Below are 23,353 nucleotides of genomic sequence, written 5' to 3' on the forward strand. Positions count from 1 at the left end.
AAAAACGTATTTAGAAGGTCGTAAACAGGTTTTATATGCTCTCACTACAAAAATATTCCATTTATAAAAGGGAGAATCCAACTTTCCGGAAATTCACTTATCGCGGTCAACTTAACCATGCTAAATGGGGATTACTGTAATCTAACTACCCAAACAGCAAATAGAATATAACCAACATACTCACAACAGCTAATAAAGCAAAATGGCAAATTTTAATATTCATTTTAATGCTAAGATATACCATAACCCCAAACATTAAAGCATAACTCATACTTTAAACATCGAGCAGTTTCCTCTAATACACAAAACCATTAAGGCGTTGCACCCAGGAGAATATCAGTGGCTGGTGACAAAAATGATCGCACCGCCCACAGCGAGGGTTGGCCTTCCTGCTACAAGCCCTAGAGACACGTGTGTGTGTGTGTGTGTGTGTGTGTGTGTGGGTGTGTGTGTGTGTGCATGCGTGCGTGTGTGTGTGTCAGATCCAGAGCCCAGTAGTGACATCACTCTGCCGGCTACAAAAGAACAATAGAGGAAGTATGACGCTATGCAGCGAAGAGGAACTGGACAAGCTGTCTCTATGAGAGCACAGCACCCTTGTGATGCTCTGCCATGCAGATGGTTGCAAAGCAAAGTGGTTTTATAAATCAAAAGCTGTTAAACAAGCACTGATTTTAGCACATCGATGCTGAGTTCCTGAGACCGTCTTTAGCGCCTAGGGGTGATGTCATTTCACCAGATATGTTTATCAGGAAATGGTTACACGACAGACGAGGAAGTGGAATGTTTGTGGGTTGGGTTTATGTGGAAATGTGTGTTTTCGCGGACTTTATTTATGCATTTAAAGACACGGAAATACAATGCAGGAAATGAATGATCGCTAACTGCCACATTCCTTTATTCTGCAGCATTGGGCTTGCTGGAAACTCCAAAATTAGCCTGTTGTCATAGTGATGGGAATAAAATCTTCCACTTCGATTGGGAAGCAGTGGTTCCAGAAGTTTTTACTAACATGAAGATTGTACACAAGAACAAAAACATATATAAGTCAACTCTGGCATTTTGGAACAAAATAACCAAACAAGACAGGCACTGTCATTTCCCTTGCGCAGACACAACGGAGGTGCATAGATGAGAAAATCAACTGGGAAAAAAAAGGAGCAAAATGGTATTCAAGGAAGCAGTGTTGTGGAATGCCTGAGATAAAAGTGCATCAAAGACGGCCAAGCGATAAACAGGAATCCACCATTGTTTTGTGGAATGACGCCACAACAGGAACAGCAGTGGGTAGTTGGAGCATGAATGGAATCTGGTGGACGCACGCAAGCAGTGGGTATAAAATAGCCTAATTGAGAGTGACTCCTTTCCTTGCTTGTGCTTTTTGTACATTTCCACTCCACCAGGTCTAGTGGTTAGCATGTTGGTCACACAGTCACAGTCAGGAGATCGGGAAGACCTGGGTTCGAATCTCCCGTGCGTGTGTGGGTTTTCTCCGGGTACTCCAGTTTCCTCCCACATTCCAAAAAAATGCATGGTAGGTTAACTGGCGACTCTAAATTGTCCACAGGTATGAATGTGAGTGTGAATGGTTGTTTGTCTATATGTGCCCAGTCCAGGGTGTACCCCGCCTGTCGCCCGACGTCAGCTGGGATAGGCTACAGCATACCCCCACTGCCCTAATGAGGAGAATCGGCATAGAATAAAGTTGAAATAGTTGGGGGGGAAGCAACAGCAGAAATGGGAAAAACAGCTATAATTTTACGAGGATAAAGTCACAATATTGAGAGAAAAAAATGTCCCAATTTTAAAAGAATAACATAATGTGAGGAAAAACACACGTCATTTTTCAAAATTGAAACATTAACCAAAGAAGGTGTTGTTTTTTTTGTCATAATATTATGACAAACGAACAAAACCATTTTGTAATTTTGGGAAAATTAGGTTGAGGAAAAAGTTATAATATTATGAGAGTAAAGTCTATTATAGTCTATAGTATAGTCTATATTATAGTATAGTCTAATACTATTCCAAGAAAAAAATTTATGAAGCTACAACATTTTAATATTTGGATTTGTTTTTTTTAAACAGCAAAAATGAGGAAAGAAAAAAAGAGCAAAGACCAAAGTTAATTCTAATGATAGGTTTTTTCAACGATATCATAAAGCTGAAATGCATTTATATCACTTCTTAGCATTGGCAAAGTTGCATCCTTTCATTATTCACTCGCTGGAAAACGTTTGGACACCTCTGGACTAAAGCTACTCGTCATTCATTTACAGGGCACCAATGGCGGTGACGTGTGGCGACACTGACCTCGGTTAGCATGCTGCTCTACTTCTGCTTCTGTTGACCTGATGTGTTGACAGTGCCAAGGTAACCGTTTAAACAAACTATTTTTATGCGACACAACATGAATGCATGACAGGAGCGGGTTGTTGGGATGTGCAAAGGGCACTCAGATAGATTTCAAATGCAGCAGAACCCACATGGCATGCATTATGAATGGACTGTATACACAAAGCTGCTTCAATAGCTATGGCTGAAATATTGAGGGAACTGTGCAAGGCTTTCCACACAAACAGAACAGAGGAGAGATCGACAGTAATTGTGCATGTCTTTATGGCTTGTTTAAAGCTTTGATGATTAAACTTAATTTACCCTTCTGTTCCAGGAAGTTGACTGCATGTATGCTTATGAGCAGAATTGCTCAAAAGCTTCACACTCGCAGAACAGAATGCACCTTTTCTGAATAATGTTAAAATATCCAATAATACTACTCAAAATCTTGGCAAAACAATGGATTGAATGATAGATACTGTTTTTTTGTCAGGTACTCACACTGTCATGACCTCTTGATGGCAAAGGCAAAAAAGCTTTCTCTCTTTGAACGCGGTGGGATTGTTGAGCTGCATAAACAAGGCCTCTTGCAGCGCGCCATTGCTGCTGAGGTTGGAGGCAGTAAGACATAAGTCATTTAAAACGTATTCAAAGATCCTGACGGTTACTGTAAAAAAAAAAAAAAAATTTTTTTTTAAAAAAAGTCAAGTGGTAGACTCAAAAAAGTGTGGCTGGCCATCAAGACACAGGACCATCCTCGGCCCAAATGATGGTTGTTATTGGTACCGAGTGCAGTCCAATAACCATCAGACACCATCTGCCAGAGAAGGCTTTTAAGAAGAAAAAGGTCTTCAAAGGCCTTGTCTCTTTCAACACCACAAAATCGCTCGTTTGGATTTTGCATGAGATCACCAAACATGGGGCATTGAAAGGTGCAATAAAGTTTTATTCTCTGATGAGGAAAAAAAAAACCTTGACCGTCCTGATGGCTTCCAACATACACTGGCATGAGAAGGAGATCCTACCTGAGATTTTTTCCACACGGCAAGGTGGAGGGGGCGCCATCATGATCTGAGCTGTTTTTCCCTTCAATGAACAATAAATCTTCAGGTTGTGCAGGGGCGTCAAACGGCAGGTGGCTACGTGGAGATGTTGCAGGGAGCATCACTCATGACTGAAGGCCATCATCTGGCTTTTTCCAATATGACAATGCTGCCATGCCTGCCTGACAAAGCACTTCTTCCAGAAGAATAAGCTCACTCTTTTGGACCATCCTGCCTGTTCCCCTGATCTAAATATAATTGAAAACATTTGAGGATGGATGGCAAGGGAAGTTTACAAAAATGGACATCAGTTCTAGGCAGTGGTTGCCCTCCGTGAAGTCATCTTCACCACCTGGAGCAACATTCCCACTAGCCTCCTGGAAACACTGGCATCAAGCATCAAGCACACCCATTTTTGAGGTGATTAACAAGAATGGTGCAGCTACTCATTACTGAGTCCTTTTTTCAACATCTTATTGCTATTTTAGGGAGATTTCGGCTTTTTTGAGTTTTGGTCTTAAACTTTTGATCAGCTGATGAACAGCCAATTTCACTTTAATGCTTGTTTGCAATAAATTGCTTACTCAAAAATGTTTTTGTCTCACTCCCATTTGTTCTTTTTGCATTTTGGAGCTCTACTTAGAACCTCCTTAAGATCCAACAGTGCAAAATGTAAATTCTTGCAATTCTTCAACTGGTCTTGATATTTGGATCAGGAGTGCTTTTAATATCAGCTCTCTATTTTGCAAGCTGATGAATGTGAGGTTGGGTGAGTGTAAGTCTCTATATGTCTATGGCCCCCTCAGCCGGCAAGGGACATGTGAGTGATGAAGGAGAAGAAGAAGAGGACCGGGATCACGTCATGGTGGAAACATTTGGCAGAGGCTCACATTAAAACACATACAGATGAACACACACACACACACACACACACACAGGCCTGTTTTTGTCCTCCCTTTTTTGAGGCAAAGAAGGAAAAATGACATCAAGCCCATCATGTGAGGCCAATGAGACAGACAAGGGGGGTGAGAGCTCTGGCAGAAGAACATAGTTACATAAAACTCAACTCTGCAAAGGCCTCTTATGCTTCTTTAATGTGTGTGTGTGTGTGTGTGTGTGTGTGTGTGTGTGTGTGTGTGTATGTGTGCATGCATTTACCTGCTCCTAGGACCTTGTGTGCAAGTTAAGCATCTGCACAATACCTCATAGAAGTGTGAGCCTAAAAAGGAGCTTATTACAAACATGCAAAGAGACTCACGGCTGCACAAAACAGGCCATGATGTCAACGTGTAGCTCTGAGGCTTCTCAGAGTCTGTAACACTTTCTCGGATCAGGAAGGTGATGTCATAGATATTTCCGCAGGCCGTTTACATTGACCTTTGCGCTCTCCCGGTGCTGACTGGGGTGGGGTGAATGTGTGTTTGTGTATCTACAGGCCAGGGCGAGAGCACCGAGGCCACTGGCGCCAGATGTGACGACCGCAGGAGTCTGGGCCTAAAAATAGAGCTCTGTTCTCAGCACCGTGAAACAGAGGCAAGGAGCAACGGAGCTGGAGCAGGGGGGATATAGGGAGAAGGTAAAAGGGGAGCTGAAGTAATGGAGGGAGGGTGAGGATGAAGCCGGGGTCACTGAGAATACGGTCAAATCTCTCAGGGGAAAGTGAGCTCACCTCCTAATGGCACCACTGGCTCCTTCTCAATGAAATCATTGATCTGCAGCAGATCCCCATAGCAGAGTGGAGAGGGGTCACATGGAAATGGGCCATAGAGGGAGAAAAGGGGAAAGGAGGTGCAGAAAGGGCAGGTGAGGAGGTTAAGATGGAGAAGCAACAACTAATGGGAGGGAGAATGACAGCACAATTGTCACTCAAACATGGCTTTCAAAGCTCTGCCGATAAAGTGGAATATCTGCACCAGCCCTGGGGGCCATCTGTGGCCCGCAGCTCTTTTTTGTTACTACACAAGAAAACTGATTAAAAAAAACAACAAAAACAGGAAAAAAGAGCAAAAAAGTCAATGTTGCAGGGAAAATAATAGTAATAATAATAATAGTAATCATAAGTTATAATAATAATATGCTTTGTCACCGATAACACAAAGCTGAAATGCAGGCTGTTTGTCTTGAAAAAGGACAAAAAAAAAAAGTATATATATATACTGCTCAAAAAAAAATAAAGGGAACACTAAAATATCACATCCTAGATCTAAATTAATGAAATATTCTTATTAAATATTTTGGTCTTTACATCGTTTAATGTGCTGGCAACAAATTCACACAAAAATGATCAACTGAAATCAAATGTATTAACCCATGCAGGTCTGGATTTGGAGTCAAACTCACAATTAAAGTGGAAAAAGACACCACCCGTTGTCTATTCCGTTTGCTCAACAGCATGTGAAATTGACTGTCAATCTGTGTTGCTGCCAACGTGGACAGTTTGAAAAACGGCGCAGCAGTTTTGACTGAGTGTGAATTGAGTGTTCCCTTTATTTTTTTGAGCAGTGTATATATATATATATATCTATATATATATATATATATATATCTCTATATATATATAGATGGATATATTTATATATATATATATATATATCTATATATATATATATCTATATATATATATATATATAGATATATAGATATATAGATATATATATATAGATATATATATAGTTGGAAACTTTAAAAAAACAGCAGAAATGGAAAAAACAGCTGTAATTTTCAGAGAATAAAATCTAAATATTAAGAGAAAAAGGTTCTAACAAAAAAAGTCAAAATTTTATGAAAATAAACTTATAATACTGTTCCCTTGCTCTATCGCGGTTCACCTTTCGCAGATATGCTGTTTTGCAGAATTTTTTTAGTGCTGCTTCTTTTTTTTTATTACAGTGTATGAACGCTGCCCTTTAAGAAGATTTGCATTGTGGGAAGTTGAGTGTCTCTCTCTTCCCTCTCTCCCCTGTCTGCACCGCCCCTTGTTTTCTGTGTGCTTATTGACTGTAGACCATTGTCAATCAATCTCCTTTGTGCCGCCCTGCCGTGTCTCCTGTGTCATCACATGCTTGCTTGCTAGCTTGGAAATGAAGTTCGAAGGAGGAGGACTGCAACAGGAGGAGTACTGCAGCAATACGCTTTAACAAGGATACAAAACGCTACAGTACAGCGGAATGGCGCCAGGATGAAAAGGCACGGTCACAGGAGTGAAATACGCATGAGTGACTTCATACTGTAGGTTGATCATTAAAATTCAAATGAAGGTTTGAACTTTTTTGAGAGTGTTTAAACCAGAGAGAAATGTGAGAAAATGTAAATGCCTGTCTGAGAAAAGTGCATAAAGTGTACGGTGAGGGTTTTTACAGCCTTAAAACATACATAATAATTGTAAAAGAAATGAAGGTGGCTATTTTGAAGATTTCACTTATAGCGGGCTATTTGGGGAACCAATCCCCCGCGATAAACAAGGGAACACGGTATTGTGCAGAAAAATAATGTCATTTTAGTAGCGTAGAGTTGAAGTATTAAAGATAAAATTGGTAATTTTTTTTTAAAGCTGCAATATTCTGAGAAACAAACGAAACGGCAGGTGTTTTAATTTTTGGAAAATTAGCTAAAAAAAAAAAAGACTGAGAAGTTTGTTTTTTTTGTTCAAATATATCTAACTTCTTAGCATATCTACGTGTGTTGCTTTACAAAACATCAAAGTGGAAAAGCATCCTTTCATTTTTCACTATGTTGCCATCGCTGGAAAAAGTTTGGACGCCCCTGTATCACAGTACAACATTAGATTGTTTTTCGCCTGTTTACAAAATAAAACATATCAAAAGGATCCCTGAATTTTTATTCCCTGAATAGTATGTGGCGTGTTCATGCTTGAACCTAAAGAAACCATGTTGGTAAAAACTGCAGGTTAAATTCCCCACCACAGAGAATTATGCCAAAATGTGTAGAAACAACGTAACGTTTGCTTTGAAGTCCCTCCAGAATGAAAGCCAGTTCCCTGAGAAATAGCGTGTGAGCGCAGAGAGATGTTGTCATCAATGCTAACAAAAGAGACAAATGAAGGGCTACAGTGAAACCTCTACTTAAAACCCAAGGTAGCTTGCAAGACCTCCGTTCAGCAAGAATCAAAGAAAAAGGTGACAAAGTGCTTAGAATGGCAAGCTTGTGATGGTGAAATAAGAGTACTGCTATAATATAATCCTGTTGGTGGATACATCACAGCATATCATATCAGTCCAGCTGCCAGAATAGGAGTTTTCAGAGCATTAGTGTGAAAAATATTCCCAGGTTTTCATGTCTGCGTGTGTGTGCGCCGTAGTTAGCCATAAATCAAAACCCACACTATGATTATTTCGACAGATATTGCAATATGACTTCAGCCACGGTGGTGATTTTTGCTTCTCTGAAAACATATAAAATGATGATGTGATGTTTGCTGGGGTCTAAACCAAGCAACCACGTCCCTGCACATCTGGAAAATATGACTCTTGTCCAGGCTAACAAAAAGCTGCATTCATTATGTTATGACACTACATTTTTATTCGATGTAATGCTATATTTGAGACAAGAGCATGAGAAATGAGGATGCAATTGAGCAGGGGTGTCCAAATGTTTTTCCAGTGAGGGCCACATGGTGAAAAATGAAAGGATGCAACTTTGCCACTTTGATATTTTGTAGATCTGCTAAGAAGTTATACATATTTCAATACATATTTTCCATTCTCAGCTTTGTGATATAGGTAAAAAAAAAAAATTATTATCAACTGCAGCCTTTTTTGCCCCGTTTTACTTTTCCTGTTTTTAAATTTTTCAAATATTTGAACTTTTTTCCTTAAATAACCTTTGCAAATTTTCTCTTCGTAAAATTCTGACTTTATTCCCATATTGTAACTTTTTTCCCCAACCAAATTTTGCAAAAATTACAACTTTATTTTGTTTTATTTGTTTCTCATAATATTACCACTTAATTTTTTTCTTTAATATTTCAACTCTATGACATTATTTTTCCTCATATGACGGGTTTATTGTTGTAAAATTGTTTCTCTTAATATTTTGACTTTATTCTCGTAAAATTAGTGTTTTTTTTCTTCATATCTGCTATCTTTTTAATTTTCCAACTATCAATTTTCCTCTTGTAAATTTTCGTCTCATAATTATGACTTCATTCCCGTAATATTTTGACATTGTATAACTTTTTCTGCAATCAAATCAAATCCAGAAATTACAACTTTATTTTGTTTTTTGTTTACAACTTAAAAAAAAACACCTTTCTTTAATATTTTAACTTAACTAAAATATGATTTTTCTTCATAATATTACGACTTTATTTTCATACATTTTTTTCTGTTAATATTTTGACTTTATTCTTGTAAAATAATTGCTGATTTTTCTATTTTTACTGTTGTTCTGACTGTTTTTTTTGTTTATTCTATTTTACAATGTGCAGTGGGTGCTACAAGCATAACATGTTTAAGTGAAAGGATGACTTTATTCCCACAATATTCTAACCTTTTTCCAAAAATTACAACTTTATTTTGTTTTGTTTGTTTCTCACAACATGTGTTTTTTTTTCTATTTCTGCTGTTGTTATTTCAAAAACTTTTCCAACTATTTAAACTTTCTTGTAAGTTTTCTTTTCATAATTATGACTTTATTGCCATAATAACTTTACTTTCCCCATAATATTATAACGTTTTCCGAAACCTAATTTTCCAAAAACATTGTCAATCATTGTTTTGTGTGCTTCTCACAACTAAATTATGATTTTACTGCCATAGCATTGTTACTTTATTCCCATAGTATAACTTTTTCTGCAACCTAATTTTCCAAAAAATGAACCAATTATTTGTTGGTTTGTGTGTTTCTCATAATTTATAATAATTAATCTTAACTTTTTTCCAAAAATTACAACTTTATTTTGTTTTGTATTTTTCTCACAACTTTTCAAAAATACATTTTTTATTTAATATTTCAACTTCATGCAACAAAAATGACTAAAATTTCGACTTTTTTCTCTTAATATTTAGACTTTACTCTTGTAAAATGATACCCTTTTTGTCCATTCCTGCTGTTTTTATTTTTTATTTTACAACTATTTCAACTTTTTTGGTACATTTTCTTCTTGTAATTATGACTTTATTACCATAATAACTTTACTTTTCCCATAATATTATAACGTTTTCTTCAGCCTTATTTTCCAAAAACATTGTCAATCATTGTTTGTCTGCTTCTCACACCATTACGACTTTTCTTTAATATTTCGACTTCATACTACAAAATGGCCTTATTTTCCTTATAATATTAGGATGTTATTCTCGTAAAATTATGACTTGTTCTTATAATATTTTGACTTTATTCTTGGAAAATTTCTGCTCATTTTTCCAATTTTTTTGTTGTCGTTTCTAGTTTTCTTGTCTAATTATATGTTCAGCATGTGCTGCAGGCCAGTTAAAAAAAATAAACAATTACAAAAACAGTCGTGGGCTTTAAATGGCCTCTGGGCCCAAAGATTGATTGGCACGAGGGGTTGGTTGCACTGTACAAGGTGCAGCACCACACACAAATGCACAGAAATGTGGTTGACTGACCACACACATTGATGATAAAATGAGGACTATTACCTCATCTCCAAAATAGCTCTCCTTTTGTTTTGTCCCACCAGCCCCCACCCCACACACACTCTCTCAAACATTGCCTCACCCTCATGCACACACTACTTCATATGCACATATTCAAGCCGACTTGCACGCAGACACACAGAAACACGCACTGACCCAAGCAGACCTCCTTGTGTAGCTCATTGTAATGCCTCTGTGAAGGGCCGCATTGACATATTCAGCCTTCCACCATTACCTCACCTCTTCAGCTTTTCTCTGATGCGCTCATGCACACACGCACACACACACACACAGGGGGCCACCGCCCCATTGTATAACAGTGCCGAAGAATGACACATAACTGAATTGACCTTTGTACCTTTGCTGTCACACCCAAACCTGATCTCATCATGCACGCCCCGGGGGTAGACAGCAGCTCCTGTGTGAGCGTGTGCGAGGGAAACAAAACAAAACAAAAAGAAACGAGAGCAAGCAACAGAAAACGAGAGAGCGAGAGAGAGGGGCACCTTTTCATTTGCTAATACCTGTCATCAGTATGTCATCGCTACGTCCTTTGACTTGTTCAGGTGACAGCGTGGGAGCCATTACTCTTCACCCGCAAAGTCCCTCTATTCCTCCCTTGAGTGGTTTCATCTTGACTTTTGTTAACTTCATACACAAGTCAAACTTTCAAACTATAAAGCCCTTCAAAGAAAACTATTTCAGCGTGTTTCGTGGCCACACGTGGCTGGAATTCTTTCCGTCCGTGAGCATCTGGGTCACAACGCCATCCAGCAATGAATCACCGCAGTCGCTGCTGACGACTCTGCTGTCAAATAACGTCACCTCAAGTCCAGTGTGAAGAATCCACCCTTAACCCGCCACGCGTCACATCTGTCTCTTTTCCTAGTGCTGCTCTCTGAGCTTGTGCTGTATGCTTTTAGTAATACAAAGAAAAACACGCAGATGGCACTAGGAAACACACACACACTTAACCTTTCCATCCTTATTTCCTTTTCCATGACCTACTGTATATAGGACCTTATACACTTTTATTTTTTTTATTTACTCTGATATAGGCCTGTCACGCTTATCAATAAATGAATTAACCACACAATAAATAAAAACAAACTATCATTTTGCCTGCCTCGATATATTGACATGCGTGTTGGATTTCCTCCTCTCTATCGCTACCAAACAGGTCACCGTGATGAGAAGGAACATTGTGTGAGGAAGTATTTCTCCGGCGGACCAACCATGCCGGAATGTCATCACAAACGCTAACCCCTTCCCGAACTAAACATGTTGATACGGCAGCCTGAGCGACGCTGGTCATGTAGTTCGATGAATTTGATTCTTTTTTGGGTTGTTTGCTTCAGAACTCTGACTGTCACGCACATACGGGCGAGTGTCTCCGTCCGGTGTTTCGGCTACATTAGCTGCCGTTTGACTGATAATCACACTGTGAGCCACGAAACTCGCCATACTCCGTCAAGTGTTTGTTCTTCAAACGCCGTATTCAATGAAAGCTTTTTAAGCTTTTTTGCTACCCTGGAGAGATATTTTTCATGACGTGTTTTGCAGGGTGCAACATTTATATGACTCTCACAAACGGCAGGTAAGTTCCACACGGCAGACATGTTTGTTTTGGGTTGGGCACGCCTCCGCAGTGTGAAGGAAAGTGGGAGGGGGACGCTACCAGAGACGCTACACTGCACACTGGGGTGGCTACAGGCTGCAGGCTGCAATAGTACGAGCCAGAGGTGATCGGCGTTGAAAGTCATTTATCGGCATATGCATATTCCTTTTTCACGGAAATCGGCCGATACTGATGGGTGGGAGATTGATTGGAGCATCCCTGGATTAAAGTTATAATATTACCAAAAGAAATTGACAGATGTGATTTAATAAGAAAGATGAAATATTTGGAACATACAACAACCAACATAAATGTGTAAAAAAGAGCAAAGAGTAAGGTTGATACTCAATGTTACAATATTACAATATTACACAAAGCCGAGATGCAGTTTTTTCTTGAAATATATGTATAGAACTCCTTAGCATGTACAAAATATCAAAGTTGCATCCTTTCGTTTTTCACTATATGGCCCCCGCTGGAAAACATCTGGACACGTTGCCTTATAAATGTCTATCTTTGCATTTACTATTTTTTAAATTTACTCTGATAACATGTATATTTCATTTTGGCGGGATACACCCTGGACTGGTCGCCAGCCAATCACAGGGCTCATAGAGACAAACAACCATTCACGCTCACATTCATACGTACAGACAATTTAGGGTCGCCAATTAACCTAATGCGAGAGAAAACCCACACACGCTAACCACTCAGCCACCATGCGGCCGCTATACTGTATACTATCAGGTTTTTTTTCCTTACTTTTTTGTTGCTTACGAGCATTTTAGCTTTACTTTTCTTTCCTTCATCACTGCATAAGCTATCTATCCATTGCGATACATTTTCTATTCTTTTCTCTTTAATTATAAAATGGTCACACTTAAAGGAAGTTAACAAAACACAAGCAAATGAAATATCATGTCATGTAAAAAATATGGTTGGAATGAATTATCAGTAATTACTATGGAGAGGATAAGGAGTAGGACTAAATAAAATGTACTTCTTCCTCCTTTTCAGACACGTTGGATTGTGCAACCATGTGGACCTGTTAAGCAAATAAACCATACCATATTTATTTTGTATTTATTTAATTTGTTCTATAAACATGAATCAAATGATTTTATTGATTCAATTTATGATTTTCTATTTTTATCTTTCGTCTTTTCTTGTTTGTTTGATTGTGAGAGTTCATGGGTCAGCATGTTGAACCCTGCAGAGCAACATCAGGACTGATGTGCTGTGACGGGAGAACACTGATGGCAGCAGCTAAGCTCCCACCTAGATGCACCCTGGCAGCAGGAATGCTGCCTTGGGCTTGGCTGTGTGGTGCAAGGTTGGTGGGAAACACGCAAACTTTAGACCCTCTAGGGAGGCAGCTGGCTCCAAACAAGTTGTGTTCTCTTCTAAACACACACACGCACACATGTACACACGGAGTCACTAAAAGTCTCTAAAAGGCAAGACATCAGCGTGAGTGCCAACTGAGTGAGATCACTTCTGGTAAAAATATTTTTCTCACAAACACTTTCTCACAGTGGATGAAGTAATAACGCAAACACACGGATGTACATCAGCATGTATTAAACCCGTGCCAAAACACATGTGAATATGCATGCGCACACCTTTTCCACCACCAAATCTTGTGATTAATTTATATGCATATTTCAAGGCAAAGTCTCTAATTTTAAAGTGTCAGGAGAACAAACAATGCCTCTTTTGGGACACGGCCTGTTCTATGACATTATAAATGTTAAGATCGGTTGAAAAATTGCAAAAATGCACATTTTGCACTGGTGGATCTTAAGTAGGTTCTGCTAGAGCTTCAAAATACAAAAAGAAGGAGTGGGAGTGAGACAAAATAATTACAGTAAGCAATTTATTGCAAACAAGCATTACACTGAAATAGCATCAGCTGATCAAAGCTGATCAAAGTTTAAGAGCACAGCCTTTAAAGGACAAAATCTTGACCAAAATGTGGACTGAATGTGAACTTGTGTCAGGTATTCACACTGTCATGATCTCTTGATGGTAAATGCAAAAAAGCTTTCTCTCTTTCAACGAGGTGGGATTGTTGAGCTGCATAAGTAAGGTCTCACACAGCGCACCATTGCTGCTGAAGTTGGACACAGTGAGACAATAATTTGAAACTTTTTCAAAAGATCCTGAGGGTTATGGGAGGTAAGATTAAAAAAAAATGTCACCGGCATTGGCTGTCCATCATGACATGGGACCATCCTCGGCCCAATTGAAGGTTGTTCCTGGTGCCGAGTGCAGTCCAATAAACATCAGACGCTATCTGCCAGAGATGACTTTTAAGAAGAAAAAAAGGTCTCCTTCGTCCACAAAATTGGAATTTGCATGAGAGCACCAAACATGGGACACTGAAAGATGGAAGAAAGTTTTATTCTCTGATGAGACAAATGTGACCTTGACAGTCCTGATGGCTTCCAACGTTACTGGCATGACAAGGAAATCCCACCTGAGGGGGTGGAGGGGGGCCATCCTGATCTGGGCTGCTTTTTCCTTCAGTGGAACAATGGAGCTTCGGGTTGTGCAGGGGCGTCAAATGGCAACTGGATATGTGGAGATGCATCCGTCATGACTGAAGGTCCTCGTCTGTGCGGTAATGACTGGCTTTTTCAACAGGACAATGCTGAAGTTCACAATGCTCGCTTGACAAAAGGACTTCTTCCAGGAATAAGCTCTCTCTTTTGGACCATCCTGCGTGTTCCCCTGATCTTAATCCAATTTACAACATTTGGGGATGGACATCAGTTCCAGACAGCGGATGCCCTTCGTGAAGCCATCTTTACCACCTGGAGCAACATTCCAACTAGCCTCCTTGGCCAAAACAATTTTTCAGCCGATTAACAAGAACGGCGCAGCTACTCATTACTGGCTTCTTTCTTCAACATTTTCTGAGCAATAGTCAGCTTTATAATTGTTCCTTTATTCGACCTTGTCTAACCATGCAAGCCAGGTAGTACAGCCGGGTGGCCTTTTTCGGCCTCCGGTGTATATTCTAAAAATAAAAGAAATTATTTATAAATGGGATATATTATTAGATATTGCACTCATTTGCTTTGTCACCTGTAACACTGAAATGTGTATGTCTCGTTCAGATAGCTTAACGTGCTGCCCTCGGTGGAAAACGTTTGCTGTACGAAGTTTTTTCCTCATCTATCAGCCCTTTCTGCTCCCATCCACATCACCTGATGTGCAGGAATGCTATGTTGTGAACTGTTAGTGCCTTGCATAGATACCGTTATTGAATTATTAGTACTGTGAATCTAGTAGGTAGATGAAGAAAAGAAGGATGTGAATGTGGGGGAGAGGATAATAGATGAAAGGAAGCTAAGCGAGAGGTGCATTACTTATTTTAAGCTATCTTGAAGAAGGCGAAAGACAGCAGTAAAGCCAAATAAAGACAACGAAAGAAAGACTACGGCTGCAAATAATCACTTGGCCCACTGATTCATTTATAGCTTTTGAAACGTCAGAAAACAGCAATAAAATGTTACATTCCACAAAAATGCTGTAAAGATGACTTCATGGGGCTCTCATCTCCTCATCTATTAGCAATCCAGCATAAGAATCATACAATGAGACAACAAAACAAAACATCATGCCAGCTCACAGTGCTTTTTCATTTCTTTTACACACATTTGACACTTAACCAGAATGACCTCTGACCTCTCATCCTGCCGCTAGCACCAGCTTGTTTGAAAACACACACACAAACAGACACACACACACACACGTGCGCAGACATATCTACTTCATTTCATAGATTTAGAGTGAAGCTAATTTTTCTAATAAAAAGCACAGGACTTAAAAAGGGGCCCTTATTGGCCTGCAGCACATTCTAAAAACATTATTTAACATTACAACTAAAAACAACAACAGGAGCAAAAATGGAAAAATCTGCATTAATTTCACAAGAATAAATTCAAAATATTAAAAGGAAAAAGTTGGAATCTAACGAGAAAAGGTCGGAATTTTACGAGAATAACGTCTTAGTATGAGGAATAATAACATCATTTTAATAACATAAAGTTGAAATCTTAAAGAAAAAAAAGTCATAACATTATGAGAAACAAACAAAACAACAAATAAAAATGTAATTTTTGGAAAATTTGGTTGGGGAACATTATAATGTTACGAGAATAAAGTCAAAATATTATGCAAATAAAGTAATTATTGTAAGGAAACCATTTTCAAGAAGAAAGTTGAAGTAGTTAGAAAAAAACGCTGCAGTTTTACGAGAATAAAGTCAAAATATGAAGAAAAAAGTCAAATTCATGATATTATCATCAGGAAAAATTATGTAATTTTAGTTGCACAGAGTTGAAATATTATTTATTTTTTTTTTTTCCAAAAGTCATAACATTATGAGAAACAAACCAAATAAAATAAAGTTTTAATTTTGGGAAAATTAGGTTGGGGGAAAAAGTAAATAAATGAAAAAAATATTAAATGAATAAAGTCAAAATATTATGTGAATAAAGTCATAATATTACTAAAAGAAAATGTACAAAGATTATTTAAGAAGAAAGCTGGAAAATTAAACAAAAACGGCAAAAATGGGCAAAAAAAAAAAAAAAAAAAGCCAAGACTGAAGTTGATACTAATAATACCCTTTTTCACCTGTATCACCCAACTGAGATGCTTTTTTTAATTGAAATACAGGATATATAAGTTCTTAGCATATGCTTTATAAAATATCAAAGTGGCCCTTGCACCCTTAATTTTTCACTATGTGGCCCTCGCTGGGAAACGGTTTGGACACCCGTGATGTAGAAGAAGAGCACAACATTTGAAACATACACATACTGTACATCTGAAAATGATGATAATGTCGGATACAGCCAACTTCTCCTTCCTTTTATCCGCCACATCATCTTTCCCCCTGACACACAAACACACCCTGCAGCCTTCCACGTGATGTCACCCTGCACAAATGAACGCATGCTACAATTCAGACATGCACACGCGACATCCCCTCCTCTGCCCAACCACATAGCACGCATACAAGGCTTTGCGTATACATGCACATGTCTCTAGCTGGAAGCACCACCGACCCAAATCGTACAAACACCCAAACAACAATTCTATTGGCTGGGTCCTCCTGCGGATTTATTCTCTGCCACTGTCGTCGTGGAAACAGCAGAAAAGAAGGGAACGTGGGTGAGACTCATACAGCAGAGCGATTGCTGACAGAAAGACATTTCAAAAGGAAGGCAAACACAGTATAATGATTATGTGCATTATTACGCATGGTTGTGTGTGCATTTCTACGACTAATGAAGGCGCCTTGGTGCTCTGAGACAGCTGTATCTATGAATGACTCATGAAAAAGCCCTAATCCTCTGGTGTGCGGGGACACAGAGGTGGAGAAGGATGGGATGCGGGGATGCAGGGAGAGAGATTTCCTCAAGCAGCATGCCCCTTCCAGTCTCCTTCCCAAATCCTGACTGAGGCAGATTAGTATTTCTGTTGGGTGCTGACACATTTTAGGATGGATTCAAGTCTCTGCTGCTGCATGTGGGTGAGATAGCACCCTGGCAACCACTTCATACAAGATGCTATTAACTCAATGAGACTATTAAGAGGCTCGCTGTTGCTGCTAAATTAAGCCTTACTGTGCTTAGTGGACACTATGACAGGATAATAACTGTGATATATAGAGGCACAAGTTAAACTTCAGCATTATTTCAGATGATGTTAAGTCTGAGACTGACTCATGAGAAGCTTAAACATCAAAGAGTCATTGGAGAGCAAGAAAGTACACTTTTAGGTGCCAGTATTCTGCTGCTACAACTATCTAAGCACATTTGATGCGAGATAATAGGGGTGGGCGGGTCAATCCAAATATCAATAGCATTGATATTAGGGGTGTATCCACAGAGCGCAGAAGTGTATACCATAGTAGACATTAAAGTTGTAGCCTGATATATTGTCATATTTTTTGTATTTTTTTCACTGTGCTTTTCTGAAAAGTCATTAAAATCTAGAACCAATCTCGTGTATCATCTCGAGATTGGTTCTTACGATGAAGATGAAATTCTCCTGCTTAAGTCCCTTTTTAGGTTTGGGATTATCCACCGGTGCTTTGGAAATTTGTATCATCTCGCTGTGTCTCGTGACACCCCTAATCAATACTGGCATGATAAGATTGGTATTTTTCACTTTTCCACTATGTCTATTGTTATGTTGTTCATTTTGTAAATATTGTTAAATTATTGTTATAGTTGGAAAAAAAGGCACCTAAGGGAATGGGTCTTTGGACACAGGTGGGCGTTGGGGGCAAAAAGCCAAAGGACTTGAATGAGAGCCAATACAGTCGTCCCTTTTTTCTTCAATATTTCAACTCTACACTACTATGCGGTTTCCACTACATGTAATTGATCATGGCACACTGCCACTACAAAATAAAAGCCACCACACCTTAAAAATTCTTTTTTTTTAAAACTTAAAAACAATGTTAAGTAATATATTGTATGACTGGATATACTGTATATACACTATATTGTTAAATGGTTCATGTTTGCGGATTTTTGATTACAAGATTATCAAATTAAATGCAAACTCACAAAATGATCAATGATCTTGAAAAATGTTCAATTAAAAAGTATCGGTATCAGTATCGGTGATACTGGCTCTGTATTTACTCGGTATCAAATCTACAGTGCAGTATTCCCCACCCCTACTTGACTGAACTCCGTAAAGCTGCTGAGACATGTGGTGCGAAACAGTGACATCTACTGACCAAACTGTGTCATGACAAACTTCTTCAGTTGAGTGTGCACAACAAGGAAAAATGAAGCAGTATGGAGTATTGTGATTTAAAAATATCGATCGTGAGACATGCCCTCCTCAAAGCACACACCCACTCCCACACTGATGCATACCAGTGAGCAGGGACACCTTGTGGAACGTGCCCTCCAGCTTCCCCATGAGAATGTGCACAAAACCATCCTTGGACAGATGTCCAGCTTCTTTGGAACTCTGGTCGTAAACCACCACTTCCTGCTTCCTGGCCAGCTCCACCTGCACAAACAACAAAAAAGATGAACGTGGTGATTATTAAATACAGTGTGTTATTTATAGCTTCTGAACATACAAGGTGTTTTAGTCAATGAACAAATAACATCTTCAATGTGATTCCCAACAATTGTGATGCAAAGGTTGATGCACATGTGCAAAATTCATGTTGATTTAATGCAATAAATCCAAACTTTAAGGACACCCTGTGTGCCCTGTACATACCCTTTACCCATGCGCTGTTGGCAATGTTCTCAAATATTTTGACATGCACATAAAATGAGCTGCAGCATTTAAATGAGCCATGCTCTAATATGCATGGGTCTAATATGCACGGGCCAGAAACATAAAGAACACACAAATATACTGTTGATACTTATGGCAATAAATACTAGCCTCAGTGATGAAAATCTCTGCAGCTGGAAGCAGAATTCATTACTAGTCATTCAGTTGTGTTAGAAATAGATAGTACTGCAGTACGAATACCACGCAAGGTGTATCCATGACTACTGAATTTGTGAAGCTTGCTTGTATCAGTAAAAAAAAAAAATCTGGCGCAGTAATCATGCTGTTAATGTCAGCCCAAGAGAGGGACAGGACTAAGTGAGCATGCGCGTAAGGAAGCAAACGAGAGCATGCGCGTGTTCTTCCATGTTGTCAGGCAGGATTTGGTCACATGACCAAGCAGCAGTAGGCAGCACCCTACTGCAGAAGTGTTGCATCACTGAACTACCACTGGAAAGGAGAGAGGAGAGGGGCGAGCGGGAGGATGAAGGCAGAGAGGGATGGAGTGAGCACGGGTATCAGAGCACAGGACCAGGAAGAAAATGTTGCGAAATCATGACAAAACGAGTAGGCAGGAGAATATGTTTAGCATTCTCATCTACAGTGTGCCATTCAAAATAGCTTCCAGGCAAAAGCGTACGTCCCTGCACCCTTCACTCACACGGCCCATTCAAAGGCGCACTGGTGATGATGGCCCCACGGCGTGCACAGCTGTACTGCACCTTTCACTACGAGTGCATGCATCTAAGTGTCAGACGCGGGTGGGTGGGGTGTGCCTGATTATGTTTCCGCTAACATAGCAGGTGTAGCCGAGTGCCTTGGCACACAGCCATGCAGGTGATTGGGACTGGACAAGGTCAGGAGCTACACCAGTTAACAAAAGCGGATCAAACAGTGTTAATATTGTCTTTATTTAACTATTGCATACAAAGACAAATGCTGCGATCCTGGTTTGTAGCATTAACTGAGATGTGTGTTGGTGTGGGGCTCAGTAAACACAAAAAAAAAACAAACACTGGTACCTATCTGTATTTTACCATTGATTTCCCCATACAATATAGCAGACATGTACTATTATATTTTATAGATCTTTCTTAACGCTCAATCACACACATCTTTACAGAGGCTTTAGAATTTTGGAATGATAATCCTAATGGGATCAGGTCTAATTTGGGAGCCTGAGCTCAATGCCTCAGGATTAGAGTGAATATGTACACAGCGCACACACACACACACACACACACACACACACACACACACACACACACACAACACATAGCACAGTGCTGTCAGTGGATAAAGTTTTATTTTGTGAACAAAAAAAACTAAGCAGTGGCGTAAAAATAGATCAGGCTGGTATTCACTACCAGACAGGCAGGGTGTGAAATGTTCAGCATTTACAGAACAATAAAAAGAAAACTAAGAGAAGTATGAGGTTATTTTTGTAGGGTAACTATTCATTTACAGTATGAGATGTTTATGCGGCATGAATAAATAAAGTACAATACAATGATGCAGTGCTATCTCAATATGCATGAGCACCATCAAAATGTTGACATTCAATTTAGATGTTAAGCTTGGAAAAAAATATAGTTTGATAATCCTAAGATTGCAAAATGTTAGTTCAGTTAGTGAAAATATGCTATGATTAGGAGTGTCCCGATTGGATGTTGATATCAGCAAAACAGTATCGGATTATATCGGCCTGCATCTAAAATCCCTGATATTGGCACTCCGATAAAAACAGTCCATTGTATTGTCAGCGCCAGCACTTCTATCCAGCAGCAGTGCTTCTATTCATCGAGCAGAACGCAGGTGATCACAACAACAGTGTGTTCCCAGGTGTTCCCAGGCCAGTTCAGAGACATAGTCTCTCAAATGTGTCCTGGGTCTTCTCAGAACAATATGTGTTCAAAAGATTAATTCATTTGCGTCACAAAAGTGCCTTCTCAAAAAAAAAAAAAAAAAAAAATCAAACCTTACAAAACGCTTGCCGTTTTATTTTGAATACATATATTGAAGTACATGTGACATTTTGTGAGGTCTGACTTTTTTGAGAACGCATTTTTGTGATGCAAATGTATTAATCTTTTGAACGTATATTGTTTTGAGAAGCCAAACTCTTTACTTAATTGTCCCCAGCAACTACGTTCTTCATCACAGAAATCTGACCAGAACTGGACTTAGGAGACCAAGTGAGGGGTAAGTCGCTGTTAATGGACTACAATGCTGATGGGGATGTCATACAACTTCATGTCAAAAAATCAGAACTATCCCTTTAAGTAATCTTACAAAGTATGTGTGCGAAGGTCTGACTGACAGGACTACATTTGTTTTTTTTAATGACAGAGTTTGGCGCAGTAACGGTCAATGATCTATCAGTGTGTAAGTCTGCAAGCTGTCAGACTGCGGTATTAGTATAGAGTCTCTGCAGTGCTGGCCGGGGCGTTCTGACGCATGAACACTGCAGGTAAACAAGGAATGCTCGTGGCAGAAAAGGAGCGGAAGGGAGGGGCCCTGGAGACAAGCATGGAGACGAAGAGGAATTGTAACGGGAGAAAAACTAAGAAACATGCTGAAGCAGGTGCAGTCAGCATGAAATGAACTGCAATGAGACAAGAAATCAAGAACCAAATAATGATAACCGTGTGTGTATAATGGAAAAGCTAGACACATCTCCATTACAGAACACACAAGCTGCATACATTTGCATCATGCATTGATTGTCATGGCTACCAATCAGAGATTTGTCTGAGTCTAGCAACACAATAGCTTCCTTCCCAAAACACCAGCCAACTACAATTACCCACATCCCAATTAAAAAAGCCTCCAAAACACCTCCATTGGCACTTGATCAGTAATTTTAAGAGACGCCACCATGCATGGTATGACAAATATCTCTCCCCGCTGTAATGACCCACGGGCCGTGATGTCAATGACTGGCACTGACAGCTGCCACTGGTGCAATGATGAGTGTGTCTCCTATATATTCTGTTCGTATGGGTTCCACTGGCTTTGGAATTATGTTTACCAGCAAATATTGTGATGAACCCCTGAGAGTCTGCGTGTGTGTGTGTGTGGTAAAAGCTTTCTGCAGCGTGGAACTACTACAAATGGCTTTATGGAGTCAAAGGCATGCTAGTTGTAATACTTAAAAAATTCATGAAGCTGTCAACAGAGTAAATGATAAGCCTAAATACGGTATATACTACCTCTGGCTGGTTGCTCATACATGACGACAGTACATACTTTGCAATACAGTAAAAAATCTGAAGTCTGACATCTGAATTTGATCAAAATTTTCCATCCATCCATCTACTTCCACTTATTCGAGGTCGAGTTGAGGGGGGGAGCAGCCTAAGCAGAGAAGCCCTGACTTCCCTCTCCCTGGTTATTTCATCCTGCTCGTCCCAGCAGATCCCGAGGTGTTCCCAAGCCAGTTGAGAGACAGTCTCTCCATTGTGTCCTGGGTCTTCTCCGAGGCCTCCTACCGTTCGGACGTTCTCTGAACACCTCTCCAGCGAGGTGTCTGGGAGGCATCCTGACCAAATGCTCGAGCCACCTTATCTGGCTCCTCTCAATGCAGTTCTACTCCGAGTTTCTCTTGGATGACAGTGCTTCTCACCTTATCTCTAAGGGAGAACCCAGCTACCATACGGAGAAAACTCATTTCAGCCGCTTGTAGCTGCGATCTTTTGTCCTTTTGATCACTACTCAAAGCTCATGACCATAGGTGAAGGTAGGAATGTAGACCGACTGGTAAACTGAGAGCTTTGCCTTTCGGCGCAGCTCTTGCTTCACCACGATGGCCCAATGCAGAGTCCGCAATCAAACCTTGTCAATCCAATGAGATTTGAAGATCACAGCCTGATGAAGCCAGCAGGACCACATCACGTTTGACCTTAGAGCTTCAAATGCTTATATGTTGTCATACATTTATACAAGATTTCTGCATCAAAGTCCTGCTGAACCGCACTCTCACTCAGATGCGCAAACAACGAAGTGCACATGCATGCTGCAAAGCCGGTTCAACAGTGTTCTTTGTCTTACAGGAAAAGAAAGCCACATTTCCCTTTCATAAACCATCAATGCATCATTCTCTCTTCCTTTCCTTTGTTCATTCACATACTTACACAAATGGTCATACCAATTCAGGCTGACGTATAAAAACTAAGTGTGAGTGCTGATTGTGTTGGTCCAACGGGAAGATCATTAAATCATAATTTTGTTATGACATCATCTAAGAAATACAAGACATTTCGGGTCAGTGGTATATTTGGGGAATAAACAGTTGCGGTGTCTCTGTTTGAACCTGGCAATAAGCAAATAAATGTGACTGATCAGAAATTCCAGGATTGACACAGCGGGTAAATGACACATGGACAGAATCCACACAGTGAATCATCAAC

At 39.6% G+C, this 23,353-nt stretch overlaps 1 protein-coding gene across 3 annotated transcripts in view; it reads right to left on the minus strand.

Annotated features, from left to right (window-relative positions):
- dusp8a (dual specificity phosphatase 8a) overlaps positions 1-23,353 on the minus strand; it is a 60,652-nt gene that overhangs the window by 20,661 nt on the left and 16,638 nt on the right. For all 3 annotated transcript variants that reach the window (XM_054775671.1, XM_054775670.1, XM_054775672.1), the window contains exon 3: positions 18,527-18,665. In XM_054775671.1, coding sequence (XP_054631646.1) covers positions 18,527-18,665 — 139 coding nt within the window. The remainder of the gene's footprint in view (positions 1-18,526; positions 18,666-23,353) is intronic.

The sequence above is a fragment of the Dunckerocampus dactyliophorus genome, chromosome 5, assembly GCF_027744805.1.
Source record: "Dunckerocampus dactyliophorus isolate RoL2022-P2 chromosome 5, RoL_Ddac_1.1, whole genome shotgun sequence".
Lineage (NCBI taxonomy): Eukaryota > Metazoa > Chordata > Actinopteri > Syngnathiformes > Syngnathidae > Dunckerocampus > Dunckerocampus dactyliophorus.